The sequence below is a fragment of the Rhinatrema bivittatum genome, chromosome 8 (assembly GCF_901001135.1).
Source record: "Rhinatrema bivittatum chromosome 8, aRhiBiv1.1, whole genome shotgun sequence".
NCBI classification, from domain to species: Eukaryota; Metazoa; Chordata; class Amphibia; order Gymnophiona; family Rhinatrematidae; genus Rhinatrema; species Rhinatrema bivittatum.
Window position 1 is genome coordinate 154284712 of NC_042622.1, and position 21580 is coordinate 154306291.

A 21580-nucleotide genomic window follows, 5' to 3' on the forward strand; every position below is an offset into this window, starting at 1 on the left:
TCTACTAAAATCCAGCGTACTTTTGCTTGAGTCTGATGCGCAAGCAAAAGTAGGCTGATCGCGCTTCTTTTAAAATCTACCCCTTACTATTTAAAATACGCCTGCTGCATCTCAGCATGTTCCTAAATTTAAGTGGTAACTTGAGCAACCTACTTTACGTATCTTCTTGCAAGACTTGAAGATTGGGCATCCAAATGGCAGATGAAATTTAATGTGGACAAGTGCAAGGTGTTGCATATAGGGAAAAATAACCGTTGCTGTAGTTACACGATGTTAGGTTCTATATTAGGAGCTACCACCCAGGAAAAAGATCTAGGCATCATAGTGGATAATACTTTAAAATCCTCAGCTCTGTGTGCTGCAGCAGTCAAAAAAGCAAACAGAATGTTAGGAATTATTAGGAAGGGAATGGTTAATAGAACGGAAAATGTCATAATGCCTCTATATCGCTCCATGGTGAGACCGCATCTTGAATACTGTGGTCGCCGCATCTCAAAAAAGATATAGTTGCGATGGAGAAGGTACAGAGAAGGGCAACCAAAATGATAAAGGGGATGGAACAGCTTCCCTATGAGGAAAGGCTGAAGAGATTAGGGCTGTTCAGCTTGGAGAAGAGACGGCTGAGGGGGGATATGATAGAGGTCTTTAAGATCATGAGAGGTCTTGAACGAGTAGATGTGACTCGGTTATTTTCACTTTCGAATAATAGAAGGACTAGGGGGCATTCCATGAAGTTAGCAAGTAGCACATTTAAGACTAATCGGAGAAAATTCTTTTTCACTCAATGCACAATAAAGCTCTGGAGTTTGTTGCCAAAGGATTTGGTTAGTGCAGTTAGTGTAGCTGGGTTCAAAAAAGGTTTGGATAAGTTCTTGGAGGAGAAGTCCATTAATGGCTATTAATCAATTTTACTTAGGGAATAGCCACTGCTATTAATTGCATCAGTAGCATGGGATCTTCTTAGTGTTTGAGTAATTGCCAGGTTCTTGTGGCCTGGTTTTGGCCTCTGTTGGAAACAGGATGCTGGGCTTGATGGACCCTTGGTCTGACCCAACATGGCAATTTCTTATGTTTTTATGTTCTATCGGACTTTGCTGGCTTTAACATGTGTATGTAGGTGGATTTTAAAACATGCTCGCAGGACATTCCCAGTTTTTCAAATTAGCCAACCAGTTTGCCCAGTCACTATCAAGGTTTTCCAGACTCCTCTGATTCTTCATCCTACACACTTCCTAGATAACTCGGACCCCTCACCCTGTCCTGTAAGCCCTAAAACTCGAGCTCTACAGACTTGCTCCTCTCATCAGGAGCAGCAGTAAAGTTATGTGATTAACCAGCCGACGTGTGCCATGGTCAACCTTTCTAAAATACGGAGTTATGCACATAAGTCTAGGCCCCACCCCTTACACACATACTTTGTGGTTTTTTAAAATTCATGTTACTCGTGCCCGGCCCACAAGCATGCGTTATGTGGGCATTTTTGCACAAGTAACCTTTTGAAAAATTTACCTGTTAGTATATTAAAAATGTTGACCTTAGCTAGTTACATAGAATACTGGCAGGCTGAGGTCAGTATGGGAACATAAAGAGGGTGACGTCAACAAGCCGGTTAGTCTCGGTTTCCATTTGCTGGTTGGGAGGCATAAACCCCAAGGTCCCTCCCGATGGAACTTGTTGAAACACAGTTCCGTGTCAGGGGGCCATGAAAGAGCTCTCTTGAACTACAGTGCCATCCTTAAACTGTTAATAAAGTTTTATTTCTGCAATTTAAAAACTTCTTTTGAGCACCCCTTCACCTTATTGGAAAGGCCTAAACCCATGCCATCTGGAATGGTCTGGCTGCACTCAATTATCAAGAATTAATTTCTCCTTTTCTAGCACTACTGTATGTATGCAGGAGCCAGGAAAAGGAAGAAAATACCACAGCAGGCCTCCCTGCCTTGTTCCTTAAGACTTGAAGCTGGGTGGTCGCATGACTTCTTCCCTCTCACAGCCTGGCAGAGTCCCAGCAGGAGGAGGACAAGCTGCCTGACGCAAAACAATACAATCAAAGCCATGGAAAGAGGCAGACAGAGTTCAAGACACTAAGATAGGAAGAAAGCTTTATTTCTATGCCAACAAGTGGAACAATGCAGGAATTGGTTGCTTATGGTTTAAAATATCCCTCGTCCAAGAAAGCCCTGTGGAAACTTCATGTCAAAAATAATCATGGCCAGCATTTAAGTCCGTCTCACTTGTACCACAAAGCACCCCTGTGACATCACTAGACTCCCACTAAATCTGCCACCCTGTGCTGGCTTACATTAAAATCCCCACAGGAAATAGTCATCTGTTCTTGGCCTTTGAAAATGCAGCACCAGGACTATTTGAGGTACTGCTAAAAATTCCTCTTCAAGCTTGCACAGAGGGTTTGAGGGATTCCCATTTGGAGAATGACCTTAGACCTCCATCCACCTTCCCTGAGTTATGGGGGACAGAGGTAGGGGCAGGACCTGGGGCCATACAGTACCCCCATTCCCTCACCCTTCCCTCAGTGGATTGTACAGTTTTGGGCTACCTTGCCAGCCCAGAGGTGAGAGGCAGTTCCGTTATATAGACAGCCCTCAAACCAAGCACGGGTTTTGACTTAATGACCAAAACAGACCAGGTAGAGTCTAATTAAAGCCACTGATCTGGCAAGTGGGCAGGAAAAGAAGAATTGTAAAATGAGATACTTTCTAGGAAATTAGAGTTTTCCTTGGCTGCAGTAATATTAAAGTGCTCTTGATAAATGGGGGGCATGGGACCTGCTGTATTTGTGGCCTAATGCCTGCTGGGTTCTAACTGCCTGCTTCCAAGAGCTGGAGGGTGCTGGTACCGGAGAAGACATGCCTTTTGATTCATTTCTTGCATCATGACGCAACGAGGCCTTCGCTCACTGGCATGTTGATGTGGGCTGTCAGTAGAGGAGCACTCTTCCCTTCCTTCAGCACAAACACCTACAACGAGAGAACAGAGACACCAAAGCTAAATCAATGAAGGGGAGGTCAGGACTGACTCTCTGAATGACCTCGGGGTGAGTCTATCTCCCCGGCTCACTGACAGGCCAACGCAAGAAAGCCTAGCGCACAGATTTACACGTGGTTGGACGTATGTTTTGGACGTGCTAGACTAGCACCCAATGCAATAGGGAGATCAGCACATCCAAAATGCATGCCCAAACAACATGTAGCCGATAGCACGCATCACGTGTGAATTCAATGTAGACGAGGCTATTATATATTACCCCCCCCCCAGTGCAGAAAATAGCTGGGCATCCAACGCACATTTTTTAACACGGCAAATTTAACTCCAGTCATTGAGCTGGCATTAAGTCAATCCGCAAGTCAAGGGCTCAAGAGAAATTTAAAAAATACTGTCCCCTGTGGTACCTCTTACTTAGTATTGTTGCGATACTAAAATGTACTGCTTGCGGTGTTTAAGAATAATGGTTTAATGCACAACAGCCACGCTCCAGGCCGATTTTGTGCCTTACTATTGTGCGTGCATATAGGGGTAGATTTTATAAAAGTACGCCCGCGCACCAGGCGCAAACAAGAGTACGCGGGATTTCAATAGATACGCGCGTAGCCGTGCGTATCCTTTAAAATCTGGGGTCGGCGCGTGCAAGCAAGGCTGCCCAAAATCGGCAGCCTGCGCACGCCGAGCTGCACAGCCTGCCTCCGTTCCCTCCAACCCCCCGCACCTTCCCCTCCCTTCCCCTACCTAACTCACCCCCCCAAGCCCTATCTAACCCCCCCACCTTTGTTTTAAAAGTTACGCCTGCCAGAGGCAGGCGTAACTCGCGCACGCCAGCTGCACGATTCCCCGGCCCGGGAGCTGTTTCGGAGGCCTCGGCCGCGGCCCCGCCACCGAATGACACGTCACCGTGACACGTTCCCCAACACCCCCCCCCCCCAGGAAAGCCCCAGGACTTACGCGTGTCCCAGGGCTTGCATGCGCCGCCGAGCCTATTCAACATAGGCTTGGCGCGCACAGGGGGAACTTGGGGCAGGTTTTCGGGAGGTACACGCGTATGTTATGCGCGTACCCCTTTGAAAATCTGCCCCATTGTGTGTCCAGAATTTTCTTTTTTCATCAAGCCATTGCATTATGTGACCTGAAACGGGATAAAACGGATGCTCTTATTGAGCGCTCCTTGCAATTCTGGGCGCCCGATGCATTTGAGTGCTAGGGACTCACAATTCTACTCTAGCGTCTCCTTTTTACCACAGCAGCTCATTTAAATATTGCATTGGGTGCCAAGGAGCTATGGCTGCGCGCATTAGGAAAACAGACGCTCAATACGAGCGCCTGTTTTAATGCGTGTCTTATTGCATCGGCCCCTGACTGTGTATGTGAGATTATGGGTGATTCGCCACTTTATCTCCTTGCTCCTCAATTTTAAGCTCAGGATCTGCCAACCACTGTGGTGGAGTTAGTGTTCTTTCTGCTATAAAGAACGTAAGGAGCACTCAGCCAATCAAACTGCTCTGCTTTCTGACATGCACATTTCATCCCCTCCCCTCCCCTCCCCCCCATCCAATTCCTAAAAGTTTCACAGTGCACAGGTGAAAACCAGTGCGGCACGTTGGGAAAAAAATTAACAGTCTTAAAAAAAAATTGACGAGTCCTTTATACCAAAGTTACGATGTGCTGTGGCTGGTGCCTCTTATACTATAAGAGTACCACCACACGTACATTTAATGTAGCAGCACATTGCCTTGTATTAAGTGAAACCACCTCTTGTTTAGTGAGATGCACCAGCCTCAGTACTTCTTATAGTTTTAACCCTGGCCAGTCTGCCTGTGAAGGTACTGAAAAGGCTCTGAATCTTCACAAGACTGTTACTTTTAATAAGAAGTGGGACATCCATGAAAAACCTCGTCCATACAGCAACCAACCTTGATGATGTCAGAGATGCTCTTGTCACTCAGGCAGTCCACAAAGGTTTCAATGGGATAATTCAGCCCTGGAACCAGCAGGGGGACCTGCAAGAAGGGGCAGAGGCTGTAAGAGGAGGAGACAGTAGAAAAGAGACCGAGAGGACATTTCATAAGGAAATAATCCCATACTATGCACACACTACTGCAATGGGACCCTTTTCTGTTAAATTAATATGCAGAGGAAATAAACAGAGATACAAGAACTGCTGAGGGGAGAAAAGAGGGGCAGACAGGAGAAAAGCAGGGGCAATAAACTAAAGATACAGGAACTGCAGAGGGGAGAGAGGCAGATAAGGGAAAAGCAGCAGCAATAAACAGATTCAGAAACCACCAAGGAGGCAGAGGGGCAATAAACAGCGATAATTTGAATTTACAGACAATAACAGCAGAATCCATCACCATAAGCTGGAGCACATACTGAACCTTAAAAAAAGCTTTCTTCATAGCGTAGAGGTGCTCATCATACAGAAAGCTGATGAGCAGGTGAATTGAGGGTCGACTGACTGAGGTGTTTTGGATGTTCAGGATCAGTTTGAACTTGGGGCCGATGCCCTGAACCTGGAGGTGAAAGAAAAAAAAGATACCCTTAATACGAAGATCTCTCTGTTCCAATTCCACATTCGACTCCAAAAGACCGCTAATTTTTTGGCAAGTCACTTAACTTTCCCATGCTTAAGTTCAGACTGTAAGCTCTGTGAGGAGGAGACACCATCAGCTGCTTGCCCTGACGGCACTATTTAAATAATATAAATATAACTAGAGATCACAGCCCTCCTCCCCCCTGACTGCCCCAGCTCCTATAAGTCTCCCCACCCCGAAGCCCTCCCCCAGTCAAGCCAAGCCATGAGGATATTTTAATTTATTTATTTATTTATTTATTTATTTATTTAAGGTTTTTATATACCGGCAATCATGAGGACATATCTTGCTGGTTTACATGAAACGGGGTGCATTAAACACATCAAACTAAAACTGTGGTGATCGAAGGAAACAGTTACAATTAACAAGGGTCACAGAACTTGGAGAAGAAGGAAGAGATAGGAAAGAATAACTAGTTAGACAAAATACAAATTAAATTAATTAAATACTATGTACAAATGGTATTGTTAATGGTTGAATGTTTTGGGGAGTCCTTGGATTGAGTCCTTGGATTGTGTCATTAGATTGTGTCTGGGAAAGCTTGCTTGAATAACCAAGTCTTAAGTCCTTTCCTAAAAGTTAGGAGGCATGGTTCTAGTCTGAGATCTGTAGGAATGGAATTCCATAGAGAAGGGCCAGCTGTGGAGGTGGCCCGATCTCTGAGGGTAATGTGTCTGGTCGTTTTCGTGGGAGGAACTTGGAGGGCGCCTCTGTAAACTTCTCTGGTAGGTCTTGTCGAATTGTATGCTTGGAGGGGGATTTGAAGATCGAGGGAGATGCGTTGATGTATAGTTTTGAAGATGACACACATGGCTTTATACATGATACGGAAGTATACGGGTAGCCAATGTAGCTCTTTCAGGATGGGAGTTATGTGGTCTCTCTTTTTTGCGCCTGTTAGTAGTCGGGCTGCTGAATTTTGAACCATCTGTAATGGTTTGGAATAGGATGAGGGCAGACCTAGCAATAGGGAATTGCAATAGTCTAATTTTGAGAAGATGACTGCTTGGATGATCGTTCTGAAGTCTTGAGCATGGAAGAGAGGTCTTTTCCTTTTCAGGACATGGAGTTTATAGAAACAGTCTTTGGTTGTTTTGTTGATATGTGCTTTGAAGTTTAGCCGGTTGTCTATTATCACTCCTAAGTCTCTAACTTGTGAGGTAGGTAGGTTGGTAGGAAGAGAAGAGTTAGAGCTATTGTTCTCAGGAGAGATGAGTAGGATTTCTGTCTTGGAGGAGTTTAAGATGAGGTGAAGGCTGTTGAGTAGTTGTTTGATTTTCAGGTGGCATGATTCCCAGAAGTCAAGAGTTTTAGAGTATGTGTCTTTGATGGGGATGATGATTTGAATATCATCTGCGTATAGGAAATACTTTAGATTGAGGTCGGTGAGAAGTTGGCAGAGAGGAAGAAGGTAAATATTGAAAAGAGTCGGAGATAATGAAGAACCTTGCGGGACTCCTATGACGGCGTCAAATCTTGAAGATTCCTTGTTTTGGAGTCTAACTTTGTAGCCTCTGTTGTTGAGGAAGGTTTTGAACCAGGATAGGACAGTGCCGCTGATTCCTATGGACGACAGCTGGTTTAGGAGGATGGCGTGGTTGACCGTGTCAAACGCTGCGGATAGGTCTAATAAGATCAATAGGAAAGAGTTTCCTTTGTCGAGGCCCAATAAGATAAGGTCTGTCAACGAGGTGAGGAGGGATTCTGTGCCTCGATTTTTTCGGAAGCCGTGTTGTGGGGTGAAGAGAAGATTGTTGTCTTCGATGAAATCTGAAAGTTGAGAGTTCACTAGTTTTTCCATGATCTTGGCAATGAATGGGAGGTTAGCGATGGGGCGGAAGTTGTTGGGGTCCTTCGGGTCAAGGTTAGGTTTCTTTAGGAGCGGTGAGATTGAGGCCATTTTGAGATCATCTGGGAAGGTTCCTTGGGCTAGGGAGCAATTGATGATATTTGTCAATGATGTGGCTATTGTGTCTGGAATAGATAGAAGTAGTTTGGAGGGGATGTGGTCTGCAGGATGAGACGAGGGTTTCATTCTTTTCAGGATGGCTTGTATCTCAATGGAAGAGACGGTTCAAAGGTGTTTAAGCTGACGTTTTTGTAGGCAGGTTGTTGATATGTCTGGAGGGCGGCGGTGTCGGGAGGCAGTTGTGTTAGGAGACTGGTGATTTTATTTTGGAAAAACTTACCTCCTACCAGACTGTGTCCCGCATTGCTCTGAGAACACGGGGAGTTTCCCTTTGAAATGTGCTTGCAGGCACCTGTGAACCTATGACCTCCACGAACAGTTTCACTATTGCCTCCTTCATTTTTCCACCTTCTTGCCATTGTGGATACTCTGTGTTTACGTCCAGGGAGTTCAGTCCACACTTCATATATAATGCAGACAATAGAAAAGTGCAGAACAGAGGACTTATAGTGTCTGCACTTTTCTTTTGTCTATTCTGGTTTATCCCATGCATTTTTTTATAAGCACAGGGGATCCTCAGTGGCAAAAGGATGGAAATGAAATACATTGGGATAACCAGAGCAGAGCAGTTTTAACCCAAAACAGTAGTGGCACAAATGCATTAGGGTTCCAAAAATAGCAGTTACAACTCAAAAACAACAGTGGTATGACTTTACCAAGGCTCCAAGAAAGCACCGGGAGGCCAACAGTTTGAGGACTGGTCCATGTGAGGCATAGATATGAGGAGGATTGAGAGATCAGGTGAAAAACCCAAGAGAAATTGGTGTTGGGCTGCATTTGGGAATTGTATAGATACATCTACCAAAAGAGGATAAATCTCAACTGGGAAGACTGGATAGGCCATTTTGGTCTTTATCAGTCACCAATTAATATGTTAGTATGATCATTAGTAGCTGGGTCTGTCTGGTAGGCTGCAAAAACAATAATAACTAGAAGTCCCACCAGAAATGCCATCTGTCTGGCAGGTTATGCAATCCTTGTGTTGACTGGATCAGCATGGTGACAGGGAGCTGTCAGGAAAGGCCATAGGGATCTGAGACGCTGGATGTCTGAATAACAGCAGTGTTGGTGTTAATGGCTGGTTGGAGTATTGTGGGTCCTAGTGGTTGGACATGGGAGGTTAAGGTACTGGATATGAATTAAAGTGGATTTTGCAGGCTCAGCTACCTAGAAGAGTGGAATACAGTAGAGGAAGATGACAAAACTGTCTTGGATAAGGAGCGATATCCTACAGGCAATCACACCATGACTGGCAGTTGGGTCATATCCCTGGCAGTATGGAAACATAGAACATGACGACAGATAAAGACCATACTGCCCATTGAGTCTGCCCATCCACATTTCTCATTCAACTTCCTCTCCCTCAGATATTCTCTCTGTTTGTCCCATCATTTCTTGAATTCAGATATGGTCCTGGTTTCCACCAACACCACAGGAAGTTGCGCCATGTGTCCACTGCTCAGACTACTCCTGGGTCTACCCTTTTTTACACTCATCCCACTACTCTTTGCTCCACAGCCTCCTCTCCACTGAAAGAGGCCCACCTCCTGTGCATTTATTCCTTGAATGTATTTAAATGTTACCAGGGTTTAATTTGGGAGGGTGGGGGAGAGGAGGGGAACAACCTTTTCAGACAAGAGGTAGCGCAGTTGGGGTGTTCTGCTCCATCCCCTCTACTTCAGGCAGCCTGCAGGGAAGAGGAGGAGAGAAGGTGAGCCTGGAGTCGACAGAGCAGAGAACAGCCACTCTGCTCCCTAATCCAGCTCTTTCCTTCTTGTTGTTCTGCCAGAAATTAAGCCCTGGATAGCAGACATACAAAGGGGTTGAATTAGCACAAGTTTGAAACTTATAAGCAATAGTGCCAGTCGTCAAGGCTTTAACCCTGGTCTTGATAAGCACTAGAGCTCACACATTTCAAACTTGTGCTTATTCAGCCTCTTTTAATGTCTGTAATCCTGGGCTTAATTTCTGGTGGAACAATCCAAAATAGCATTCTGCCATCTTTCTTTCATGATCTAAGGAGACAGAGTAGAGCCAGCAGTGTAAATCAGTTCCAGCTCCCTGAAGAAATGGAGCAGAGCAGGTGGTGGCACGATCATTTCTAGCCCCTCCGCACCCCGTCCTCCCAACCAAGGCCCCACAGAAAGCAGAACAGAGAATGTTGGAGCTGTTCACCCTGAGATGAGAGCAGCCACAACTGCAATTTCCTGGCACAATTGAAAGGTCATGAAAGAGGATGAGAACGGGTAAAGAGACACAAGGTGAATGCTGTTGGCTGTGTTCACATACATGTTTATGTGTAGGACAGAATTCACACCCAGCCCCTCCTCCTCTCCCTCACCCAGGTCATAACTGGCCCATCCTGCTCCCTCCCACTCCGCTTCCCCTCCGCAGTTCCACTTCCTTTTTGTCTACAAATTAAGGCCTGAATGTCACTATCATGTCCCCCCTTCCCTTCCTTTCCTCCAAGAAATACATATTTAGATATTTCAGTTGTTAGGATTAGCACAGAGCTGAGGTAGACATGAGTATTAGGATGAGGCCTAGTCGGTATGGTTTAATCATTTAGGTTAAGGATGGTCAGCCTATTCCCCTTGCTTTGTGCAAATATGCAGAAAAGACTCCTGGATGACATAATGAACACAGTTACATGTTCCGTTCCCACAAAAGAGAAGAAACATGATCAGCAGTTTCAAGGCCATTTGGCATGGAGCATAGAGATCTAACCGCTACCTGCAAAATATGGAGGTAGATTGTTAACATGGAGGAAGTATGACTAATTCAATCAAGTGTATTCTTAAGCAAGAGAGATAATCTCTCACATGTGCCTGCAAAGACATATCTCCTTGTTTCCTACAACTGGAACAGCTCAGCCAAGCCTGGATCAAAGAATCTGTACTGCTAATTAGAAAGATAAGAGAAAACTTTGGCCTGGGACACAACACAGTCTGAAACAAAGGGATATAATAATGTGTGCTGGAAAACAAGGCTGGAACGACCTACTGTACAAGCCGTATATTTGCACAGGACAGCAGCACAGAGGGGGTGAAGATGGCAACTCTCATCCCAAAGGAAAATTGGGTTCTCACCTGCTAATTTTCGTTCCTGTAGTACCATGGATCAGTCCAGACCGCTGGGTTGTGTCTCTCTTCCAGCAGATGGAGTCAGAGAACAAACTGAAAGACACCCCCTTTTATACTGGTGTGCCACCTGTGATCCTTCAGTACAATCCATACCATAGCAAAATGAAAACAGAGCATAACCTCAACATAAGAACCAATGGCTATATCAAACCATGAAATGAAGAAAACTATTTAAGTTTCCGAATTTATGTACATTGAGGGAGTACTTCCATAAGTAACATAAAGGCTGCTCACTGAAAATATTCTGCAAACTAAAAAGAGAAATGATTATGAATGGACTCTCCAGATGCCATGGGCAGGCGTCTGGACTGATCCATGGTACTACAGGAATGAAAATTAGCAGGTGAAAACCCAATTTTCCTTTCCCTGTATGTACCAAAATCAGTCCAGACCGCTGGGATATACTCAAGCTGCCCTAAATGGGGTGGGATCTGGAAAGTCCCGCTCGAAGAACACTACTGCCAAAACAGTGGCCATCCAGAGCACGGATGTCCAAACGGTAATGCTTAGCAAAATTGTGTAAAGATTTCCAGGTAGCCGCCCTGCAAATTTCCTGCGGCGAAACAAAGTGACTTTCTGCCCAAGACGCCGCCTGAGAATGAATGGAATGTGCTTTTAAACCTTCCAGCACTTCGTGACCAAGACATACATACGTCGAGGTTATTGCTTCCTTCAATCATCGGGCAATAGTGGCTTTGGTGGCCCTATGGCCTTTCTTAGGACCACTCCATAAGATGAACAGGTGATGTGATCAGACAAATGAAATGCATTTGTCAATTCCAGATAGCGCAGAAGAATCCTCCTCACATCCAACCGTCGTAAGTTGCGAGCCTGAGGTGAATCCCTATCCAAATCCGTGAAGGTCGGCAACTCCACAGTCTGATTCAAATGAAACTCGGACACGACCTTCGGAAGAAAGGAGGGAACCGTACGAAGAGATACTCTGGAATCCGGAGAAAAGGATCCCTACATGACAAGGCTTGAAGCTCCGAGATATGCCGCGCCGACGTGATAGCCACCAGTAGGATCGTCTTTAACGTCAAATCCTTCAAGGTGGCCCATTTCACAGGCTCAAAAGGAAGACCACATAAGCCCCGGAGCACCAGATTTAAACTCCAAGAAGGACATACCGGACGAATCGGAGGATTCATATACTTCGCTCCCCTCAGGAAATGCGCCACATCTGGATGCGACGCCAGGGACGTTCCGTCAATCTTGCCCCGCAAACATCCTAGGGTCGCTACCTGAACCCTGAGGGAGCTGCATGCCAAACCTTTCTTCAGGCCCTCCTGCATGAATGCTAGAATATGGACAATGGAAGCGTGATGCGGGAACACATTCAACCCGCCACACCAAGAATCGAAAACTTTCCAGACTCGAACATAGGTGAGCGATGTAGACATCTTCCGTGCCCGCAATAAGGTGGGAATAACAGAATCTGTATACCCCTTCTTCCTCAACTGTCGCCTTTCATAAGCCAAGCCGCAAGACAAAAGCGATCCGCCTGATTGAAAAATACTGGACCCTGCTGCAGAAGATTCGTTAGATGACCGAGCCGAAGAGGACCATCCACCGCTAAATTGATCAGGTTCGCAAACCACTGCCGCCGGGGCCACACTGGTGCCACGAGAACGACGGAGGCAGAGTGCCTTTCTATCCTTCGCAATACCTTGCCCACTAACAGCCATGAAGGAAAGACGTACAGGAGAATGTCACAAGGCCACAGGAGGACCAGAGCGTCGACTCCTTCCCCCCCATGTTCCCTTCTGTGACTGAAGAACCAAGCCGCCTTGGCATTTCTCTGAGTCGCCATCAAGTCCAGGCAAGGTACCCCCCACTGTGAGCAATTGTAAATGAGTGAGAAAGAGGCTGGGCGCAAGAATGAGAGAGAAGGAGCCTGTGTCCGAGAGTGTGTGAGAAAGATAAAAGGAACCTACATCTGAGCATGTGTGACAGTGAGAGAGGAGCCTTTATGAGTGAGAATGAGCGAGAAGGAGCCTGTGTGTGAGCGTGAGAGAAAAGAAGCCTGTGTTTGAGCATGTGTGCGAAAGTGAGAGAGAAGGACCCTGTCTGTTAGCATGTGTGACAGAGTGAGAGAGAAGAAGCCTGTGTGAGAGTGAGAGAAAAGGAACCTGTATGTGAGAATGAGAGGAGTTTTTGTGTACAAAAGAGATGAGTCTGAGTGTGAGCATTTGTGTGTGTGAGTAAAAGTGAGGAGGCAGTGTGTTAGCGTGAGTGTGTGTGTGTGTGAGTGAGAATGAAAGAGAAAGAGCTTGTATATGTGTTTATGTGTTTGTGTGTGTGTGTGAGAGAGAGAGAGGAGGAGCCTGAATGTGAGCATGATTGTGGGTGTGTGTAAGAGAGAAGGAGCTTGCATGTAAGTGTGTGTGAGTGAGAGAGATGAAGCTTGCATGTAATGGGTGTGAGAATAAGCCTGCGTGTAAGCATGTGTGCGAGACAGCATGTGCACTGGTTCTACCAGCTGTTCCTTAATTCCCAGCTTTGCCAGAGCCTGTGTAATCATCACCAGTAGTTTCTCACTTTTAAATAAGTGAACCACCTTGGGATCATCTCCCTCTAACTACAGGTATCTCACCCTCTTCAAGCCTCCTTCAGAATCGCTCTCCAAACCCTCTCCAGACACAAATTCCCTCAAGGAGCCATCCGCTAAACCTACCAATCTAACATCCCAATGCAGATCCAGTTCCCTCCTAGCCTGGGAAGGGACAGCCGGAGAGGGGCTAGAGGAAACATCTAAGGGCAGAGATTTCTTTGTTCCAGCGCTGTGACTATTTAAATAAGCCCAATGAATTAACACCACAAGCTCTGGGAAAAGGGCTCCCCCAAGAAGGATCATCCTCACGTGCTCCCAAGCCTGCCCCAGGCTCTTCTCACAGAGACAAGGACTCCTTCTCTGCAGGTGACAGCCGTGGAGGCTCCATGCAGGCTGCCCTGCCTTCCACATCACTGCCTGGAGAATCCTCTGAAACAGCCACATCTGACAGTTTTATCAGCTCCTCCCCCCTCCACCAGAAACATCATTCTCAGGAGCCAATATATTATTTTCCCCCACCAGTCAGCAGCTCTCGGGAACACCCTCACCCACCCCCTGGTACACGACCAGCACAGTCCTGACGGCAAAATTCTGCCATGACAGCCCCCACCACCGGGATATTTTTTTCTCACATTGTGTTTATCTGAATCGTGTTGTGTTGACCACACAACACGATTCAGATAAACGGGCTCCTGCAGCTCCTCATAAACTCGCCTCGCTGCCGAGCTCCAAGGCTATTCGCCAGCTCTCATCCTGCGCCACAGGACAATCTGGACCCTGTCACTGATCTCCTAGCCAAGGACCCCCTGCTAACTGCAGCTCCTCTCGCTCTCCTCCTTTTTTTTTTTGTATTGTATTCAGCCAGAGAGGAAACAAACTCCTCAATCCAACAAAAAGGGTACTTTCCTAATGTCAGGTGTATGTTCCAAACCATATATAGTGCCAAAAGTTATAGGATCCTTGTAGAAGTCATAGGAATCAAGACATAATCAGTGAGAGATATTTCCAGATACTTTATTCAAAGATGTGTAGATCTCGCTCCCCCGACACGGACCGTGTTTCGCCACAGGGGCTGTGTCGGGAGTAACTGAAGCCCAAAGCTAATAACATGGTGTCGATGAAATATTCAATTAAAACAGCTGCAAGCTCATGCAAACAGAAAGACAGAACGGGCTGAATTGCCTGGGCCAACAGGTACACAAGGAACTCAATTCGACGCCATGTTATTAGCTTTGGGTTCAGTCCCTCCCAACGCAGCCCTTGTGGCGAAACCCGGTCTGTGTGGGGGTTTCCAAATTGAGGGTAGGGAGCACTAAATGAGGCTGTGGCCCTAGAGCTGGGGAGATACTGATTGCTGAGCTGCTAGGGAGGAACCCTATGCTGATGAGCCAGAGCCAAATTTATGAACGGTGTCAGCATTTAAGCAAAGTCCCCGTTGTTTGCTATTAAGAGAGACTTTATTCTATCACTGAATCAGGGCTTTTTTAGCACTGAGTGTGAGACAGAGAAATTATTTCAATATAGAACCTGTGTTGGGAGTAGGGCAAATGAACAAAGTAAAAGTGCAGTTTAAACTGAGCTGGGCAATGTTGGAAACTCTAAAATGCTAGAAAGGTGGTGCTGTGTTTAAAAGCTACCTTTTAGTGTGTCATGAGAATCTGAGAGTTAATTAGGTTAAACAGAGTAGACAGCACAGTTGAGGGTCAGTCCTTTCATTAGGTTATAGGAAAGGGAAAAGATGAACACCAAATACTAAGACAGGGACTGTGGTTGGTTGGTTTCTGTGAAGATAACTACAACCAAATTGGGTAGATGTGGCTGCTGATATAAAGGAAAATTAGTTTCTTACCTGATAATTTTCGTTCCTGTAGTACCAAGGATCAGTCCAGGACACCTGGGTTGTGACTCCGCACCAGTAGATGGAGACAGACTAAAACTTGTGGGCGGAGCCATATATGCCCCTGTGCCAGTCACAGCCCCTCAGTCTTACGGAATGTCAAAGTAGAACACAACCAGAGAAGTAAACCAAACTAGATACCGCTAACTAACGGGGAAAGAAACACCCCTTCTGGAAACGGACTCTCCAACCGAGAGAGCGAACAAGCGGAACAGAGCAAATCAAAAAACACAGAGCGGACTCTCCATTACTTCAGCGCAGCACTGCGGGCGGGATCCTGGACTGATCCTTGGTACTACAGGAACGAAAATTATCAGGTAAGAAACTAATTTTCCTTTCCCTGTACGTACCAGGATCAGTCCAGGACACCTGGGATGTACCAGAGCAACCTACTGAGGGTGGGAAGCAGAGAGTCCCGCTCGGAGTACCCTCTCTCCAAAACCCCCAGAATCGGTAGCCCGGACATCCAGCCGGTAATGCCGGATAAAAGTATGCAACGACTTCCAGGTGGCCGCCCTACAAATCTCTTGAGGCGACACCTGAGAAGCTTCCGCCCAAGACGCTGCTTGAGAACGAGTCGAGTGAGCCCGCAGCCCCACGGGAAGAGGTTTGCCCCGCACCAAGTAAGCCGAACCAATGGCCTCCTTGAGCCAACGAGCAATCGTTGTGCGGGACGCTGCAGCTCCTTTCTTTGGTCCAGAAAACAGGACAAACAGATGATCTGTGACCCGAAACGGATTAGTGACCTCCAGATATCGGAGAAGGGATCTCCGCACGTCAAGCTTCCGTAACTCCCTCTCTTCAGTAGTAGAGGAGTCTCCGCACGCAAAGGCGGGCAACTCCACCGATTGATTAACGTGAAAGGACGAGACCACTTTCGGTAGAAAGGAAGGGACCGTCCGTAAGGAAACCCCCGATTCAGAGATACGCAAGAAGGGTTCCCTACAGGACAGGGCCTGTAACTCGGAAACACGCCGTGCCGAGGCAATCGCCACTAAGAATGCCGTTTTTAAAGTGAGATCCTTAAGAGTCGCGCGTTTCAAGGGCTCAAACGGCGCCATGCATAGAGCGGAGAGAACCCAATTGAGGTTCCAAGCCGGACAAGGCAGACGTAACGGGGGGCGAAGGTGTTTAGCACCCCGAAGGAAACGAGCAATATCCGGGTGAATCGCCAGAGACTTACCTCGCAAACACCCCAGCGCCGCCACTTGGACTCGTAGGGAACTGCACGCCAGACCTTTGGCCAGACCCGCCTGGAGGAACGCCAGAACCTCAGCGACGGAAGCCGAAGTGGGGTCCACCCCGCGCTGCACGCACCAGTCCTCAAAGACAACCCAGACACGGACGTAAGCCAAAGACGTCGACTGCTTCCTGGAACGCAGTAGCGTGGCCACCACCGCATCTGAATAACCTTTTCTCTTCAGTCGATTCCTCTCAAAAGCCATGCCGCGAGACAGAAGTGATCCGCATCCTCCAAACAGACGGGGCCCTGATGAAGTAGGGCCGCCATTCCCTGGAACCGAAGGGGTGCCGCCACTGCCAGTTGTACGAGGTCTGCGAACCACGGCCGGCGAGGCCACTCCGGTGCCACCAAGATCACGTTGGCCGGATGCAACTCTATGCGCCGTAGAATCTTGCCGATCATCGGCCATGGGGGAAACACGTAGAGCAGCACATCCGTCGGCCAGGGAAGCACCAGCGCATCGACGCCCTCTGCCCCCCGCTCTCGACGTCGACTGTAAAATCGCGGGGCCTTCGCGTTGTGCCACGTGGCCATCAGATCCATGTGGGGTACTCCCCACATTTCGCAAATGAGAAGAAAAGCTTCGTCCCCCAGCTCCCACTCTCCGGGATCTAGACGATGACGGCTGAGATAGTCCGCCTGCACGTTGTCGACTCCCGCAATGTGAGACGCTGCGAGGTTGCTGAGATGTAGCTCCGACCAGGCCATCAAGCGCTGAGCTTCCTCCGCCACCTGGGGGCTCCGGGTCCCCCCCTGCCGGTTGATGTATGCCACGGTGGTCGCATTGTCCGACAACACTCGGACCGCCTTTCCCCTCAGCAATGGTAGAAAAGCCTGCAGGGCCAGACGGACCGCTCTGGTCTCTAGGCGATTGATAGACCACTGGGCTTGCGACACCGACCATAGGCCTTGAACTGAGCTCCCTAGGCAGACCGCTCCCCAACCGGAGAGGCTGGCATCCGTGGTCACCACTGTCCAACTGGGCACCAGGAGGGAGACTCCGGCGGAAAGGTGACTGGGGTCCAGCCACCAACGCAGGCTGGATCTCGCGTGTCCCGCTAGAGGAAGTGGTAAGTGGAAATCCTCCGAGACCGGCTTCCAGCGGGAAAGCAAGGATGACTGTAAAGGTCGCAGATGAGCGAACGCCCATGGCACCAGCGCCAGCGTGGAAGCCATAGACCCTAGGACCGTAAGGTAGTCGCAGACTCGTGGTTGGCGGAGAGACAACAAGCGTTGTACCTGAGTTTGCAGTTTGACCATCCGTTCGAGGGAAAGAAACACCTTGCCCTGCTTTGTGTCGAAAAGAGCTCCCAGATATTCCAGGGTCTGCGTTGGTGTCAGATGACTCTTGCTGAAGTTGACCACCCATCCCAGGGACTGCAACAGATGGAGGACCCTGGCCACCGCCATCCGACACTGATCCTCGGATTTCGCCCGAATCAACCAGTCGTCCAGGTACGGATGGACATGGAGACCTTCTCGGCGCAGTTGCGCCGCCACCACGACCATCACCTTCGTGAAAATACGAGGGGCCGTTGCGAGCCCAAAAGGGAGCGCCCGAAACTGGTAATGCCGACCCAGAATGCAGAATCTGAGGAAGCGTTGGAATGACGGCTGGATACCTATGTGAAGATACGCTTCCGTGAGGTCCAGGGAGGCCAGGAACTCGCCTGGCCGGACCGCGGCGATGACGGACCGGATGGTCTCCATTTTGAAGCGAGGAACGCGTAGGCATCGGTTCACCCCTTTGAGATCCAGAATTGGTCGGGACGTGCCGTCCTTCTTTGGAACGATGAAGTAAATGGAGTAACGGCCCTTTCCTTGTTGGCTGACAGGAACGGGGGAGATGGCTCCCAAGTCCTCTAAGCGGCGGATGGTGTCTAGCACCGCCGCCTTCTTCTCGGGAGCCTTGCAGGGTGAGACCAGGAACTTGTCCACTGGAATGCGAGCAAAATCTAATGCGTAGCCGTGTCTTATCACGGTGAGGACCCACTGGTCCGACGTTATTCCGGCCCATCTCTCGTAAAACGACAGCAACCGCGCCCCGACGTTGGGAACAGCGTGCCGAGGCTGCTGCGGGAGAAGGGCCGACCCTCTTTCATTGTGAAGACTTGGGCGCCGTGATGGCCAGGGCACCCCCTGGTCTACCAAAACGCCTCCCACGAAAGGACTGCTGCTGCTGCTGCTGCCACTGTGGGGTACGGGAGGAGGAAGACCTGAACGAGTGCCCCGACGACCTTTGAGGCCGCGCCCTCCTGGGCCCACGAAAGCGGGACCTGGCTGAAAAGGAAGGCCGCGACCTGGATCTATCTTCGGGCAACCTGAGAGCCCTATTTTCCCCCAGGGAAGCCATCAAGTCATCTAATTCCTTGCCGAACAGCAATTTACCCTTGAATGGCAGCGCCCCGAGGTGAGCCTTTGAAGAGCCATCCGCCGCCCAGTTGCGTAGCCACAGGAGGCGGCGAGCCGAGACCGACGCCACCATGGATCTAGACGAAGTGCGCAGTAGATCGTGGAGTGCATCTGCGCCATATGCTATTACCGCTTCCAACTTATCCGCTTGCGCTGCCTCGTCTGCCGAAAGGTCCGCATTGGCTTGAAGGACCTGAGCCCAGCGTAAGCCCGCTCTCAAAGCGAAATTCGTACACATGGCGGCCCGAATTCCTAGCGCTGAAACCTCAAAAATCTTTTTGAGCTGTACTTCCAGCTTCCTGTCCTGAAGGTCCCGAAGGGCTGTAGCACCCGTAACCGGGATAGTAGATCTTTTCGTTACCGCCGAAACCGCCGAATCCACCTTGGGAAACTTGAGAAGGTCCAGCGCATCCTCCGGAAGCGGGTAAAGTTTGTCCATGGCCTTGCTGACCTTCAACCCTAACTCCGGGGTGTCCCATTCCCGGAACATGATGTCTGTTGAGGAAAAATGGAACGGAAAAGCAACTGCTGGACCCGTGAGGCCTAACAGGACCGGATCCATGTTCGCTTCCTGACGAACCACCGCCGGAGGGGGGTTTATTCCCAGTTCCTGGATAATAGCTGGAATTAGAGGTGGCAATTCATCCCTACGGAAGAGCCTGACCACTTTGGGATCGTCTCCTTCCACAGCCTGTGAGCCTTTGGCTACGCCGGACGTAGCGGAGCCGTCCGCTCCTACATCGTCGGGCCCCTTCTGGGTCTCTTCAGGGGAATCAGCGTCCTCCTCGGGGGAGGAATCGGTGTCGGCCTCCTGTGGGACGCCACGTGGAGGCCGCTTCCCCCGCGAGGTGCCCTGGGGTCCCTCCGCGACCCCCGAAGGCTTCCGGGACCTCTTCAGCGGTGGAGCTCTGCGAGCCTCACTCCGGCCGCGCTTGCTTTTTTTGTATTTTAGGACCTTGCGCAACAAAAGCGCAAGGTCCTCCGAAAGAGAGCCCGAATCAGATGAAAAATCATCGGGACTCCCCGGGGACCCTGTGTCCCCCGAGGGACCCCTTCCGACCGCGATTCGCTGCGGGGAAAGCGCGGGAGGCAAGGCCGAAGGCCCTGCCGATTCCCGCGCCATTTCGCGGCCCGTGGCCAAAATGGCCGCCACTCCCGCGCTGATCGGGAAAAACTCTTGGGGCTTTTCTACGGCGCCCCCCCCCGCGCGGAGGCGATCGCGCGGGCCGAGAACGAGCCCCCCGAGGCGCCCCCGACGACCCCTCTCCGCCCGGGATGCAGGCCGCGCAGAGACTTTCGCGCGAAAGACGCGCGCGCGCCGAGCCACAGGCCCGGCAGACCGAGCCGCGAGGCATGCCGGCGAAGAGGCGCGAAGACGGAGCAGCAGGAGCGACGAAAACAGAAGAAAAAAAAAAAAAAATTCGAACGGCCTCCCCCCGTCGGCGGCGCCCCCCCCTGCGAGCGGCGCCGCGAAGCAAGAGAGAGCCGGCAGAAAATAAAAGCAAACCTTTTTTTTTTTTTTTTTTTTTTTTTAACAAGAAAGCCTGTCGCTGTCCACGGTCCTGGAGCCCTAATCCAGCAGGGGTGAGTGAACCGGGCTCCCCGGTGTCACCCCTGACGCTGCTACTAGGCCAGCTGGGTCCTCGACCCTAGCAGCGGCCTCAACCAGGGGGGGGTGGTCCCCTCAGAACCTCACAACCCCCCTGGGAGGCAGGGCGAAGGGACCTAAGGGACAATTTGGAAAATTACCCAAACAGAAAACAACGTAGCCTAACTGGCCTAAAGGAATAAAAAAAGAACCGACCCTGACGGAGTACCAGAACCAGGGCAGGCAGGGCTGTGACCGGACCTGCACCATCTACTGGAGACAGAGTAAGACTGAGGGGCTGTGACTGGCACAGGGGCATATATGGCTCCGCCCACAAGTTTTAGTCTGTCTCCATCTACTGGTGCGGAGTCACAACCCAGGTGTCCTGGACTGATCCTGGTACGTACAGGGAAAGGAATAATACCTCCCGGTAGTGAATATCAGTGTGGCTGTTTTGAAGCTTAAAAGGATCAGGCATGATAGCCAGAGAAGAGGGAAACTGGTAATTTATTCTCTCCATAGAAGCACTGCTGGAAAAGCTGCAGTGTGAAAGTTTGTGCATTGATCTTCTGTAAAGCACTGAAGACTTGCCTTGGATTTCTCAGCTGTAGCTTTTTCCACAAAGTAAGTTGAAGGGGAAATAATTTAGCTTGAAGCCTTGCTCTTGTCAAATTGATTGTTGGAAGTGAAGAAGGTTACAGGGGAACTACAGGGACCTAGACCATTATTAACAGTTAAGCAATAGCTAGTGAATGTTTTCTGTTTTGTAATGTTTAAAAGACAAAATGTGTATATGGTTTGGTTACTGAATGAAACATTTACTCCAGGAGAGAGGGGATGCCAGCATGGCCATTTGGCTAGGGTCTACAATGTTCAAGGGGCCTACTTTTGTTGGGCAAAATTAAAAAAAAAAGGTAAATATATCTATTTCTAACATGTATAAATAAAAAATGTATTCAACTTATTGTACTAACTTTTTTATGCAAGAGAAGGATTCAGTTGTTTTGTTCTTTAAATTTAAATATAACGGTTTTATTTTATAGAACTTCTATAAAATAAAATCGTCATAGGAAAATTAGTTCTTACCTGTTAATTTTCGTTCCTGTAGTACCAAAGATCAGTCCAGACTGCTGGGTTATGCCTGCCTTCCAGCAGATGGAGTCAGAGAAAA

General features: G+C 48.9%; 1 protein-coding gene across 5 annotated transcripts in view; it reads right to left on the reverse strand.

Annotated features, from left to right (window-relative positions):
• Window positions 1-2085: 2085 nt before the first annotated feature.
• Window positions 2086-21580, reverse strand: part of BBS1 (Bardet-Biedl syndrome 1) — a 77195-nt gene continuing 57700 nt past the window's right edge. For all 5 annotated transcript variants that reach the window (XM_029612047.1, XM_029612048.1, XM_029612049.1 and 2 more), the window contains exons 16-18: window positions 5388-5522; window positions 4923-5009; window positions 2086-2978 (exon numbers count right to left, since the gene is read on the reverse strand). In XM_029612047.1, the coding sequence (XP_029467907.1) occupies window positions 2892-2978; window positions 4923-5009; window positions 5388-5522 (309 nt within the window). In that variant the 3' untranslated portion in view covers window positions 2086-2891. The remainder of the gene's footprint in view (window positions 2979-4922; window positions 5010-5387; window positions 5523-21580) is intronic.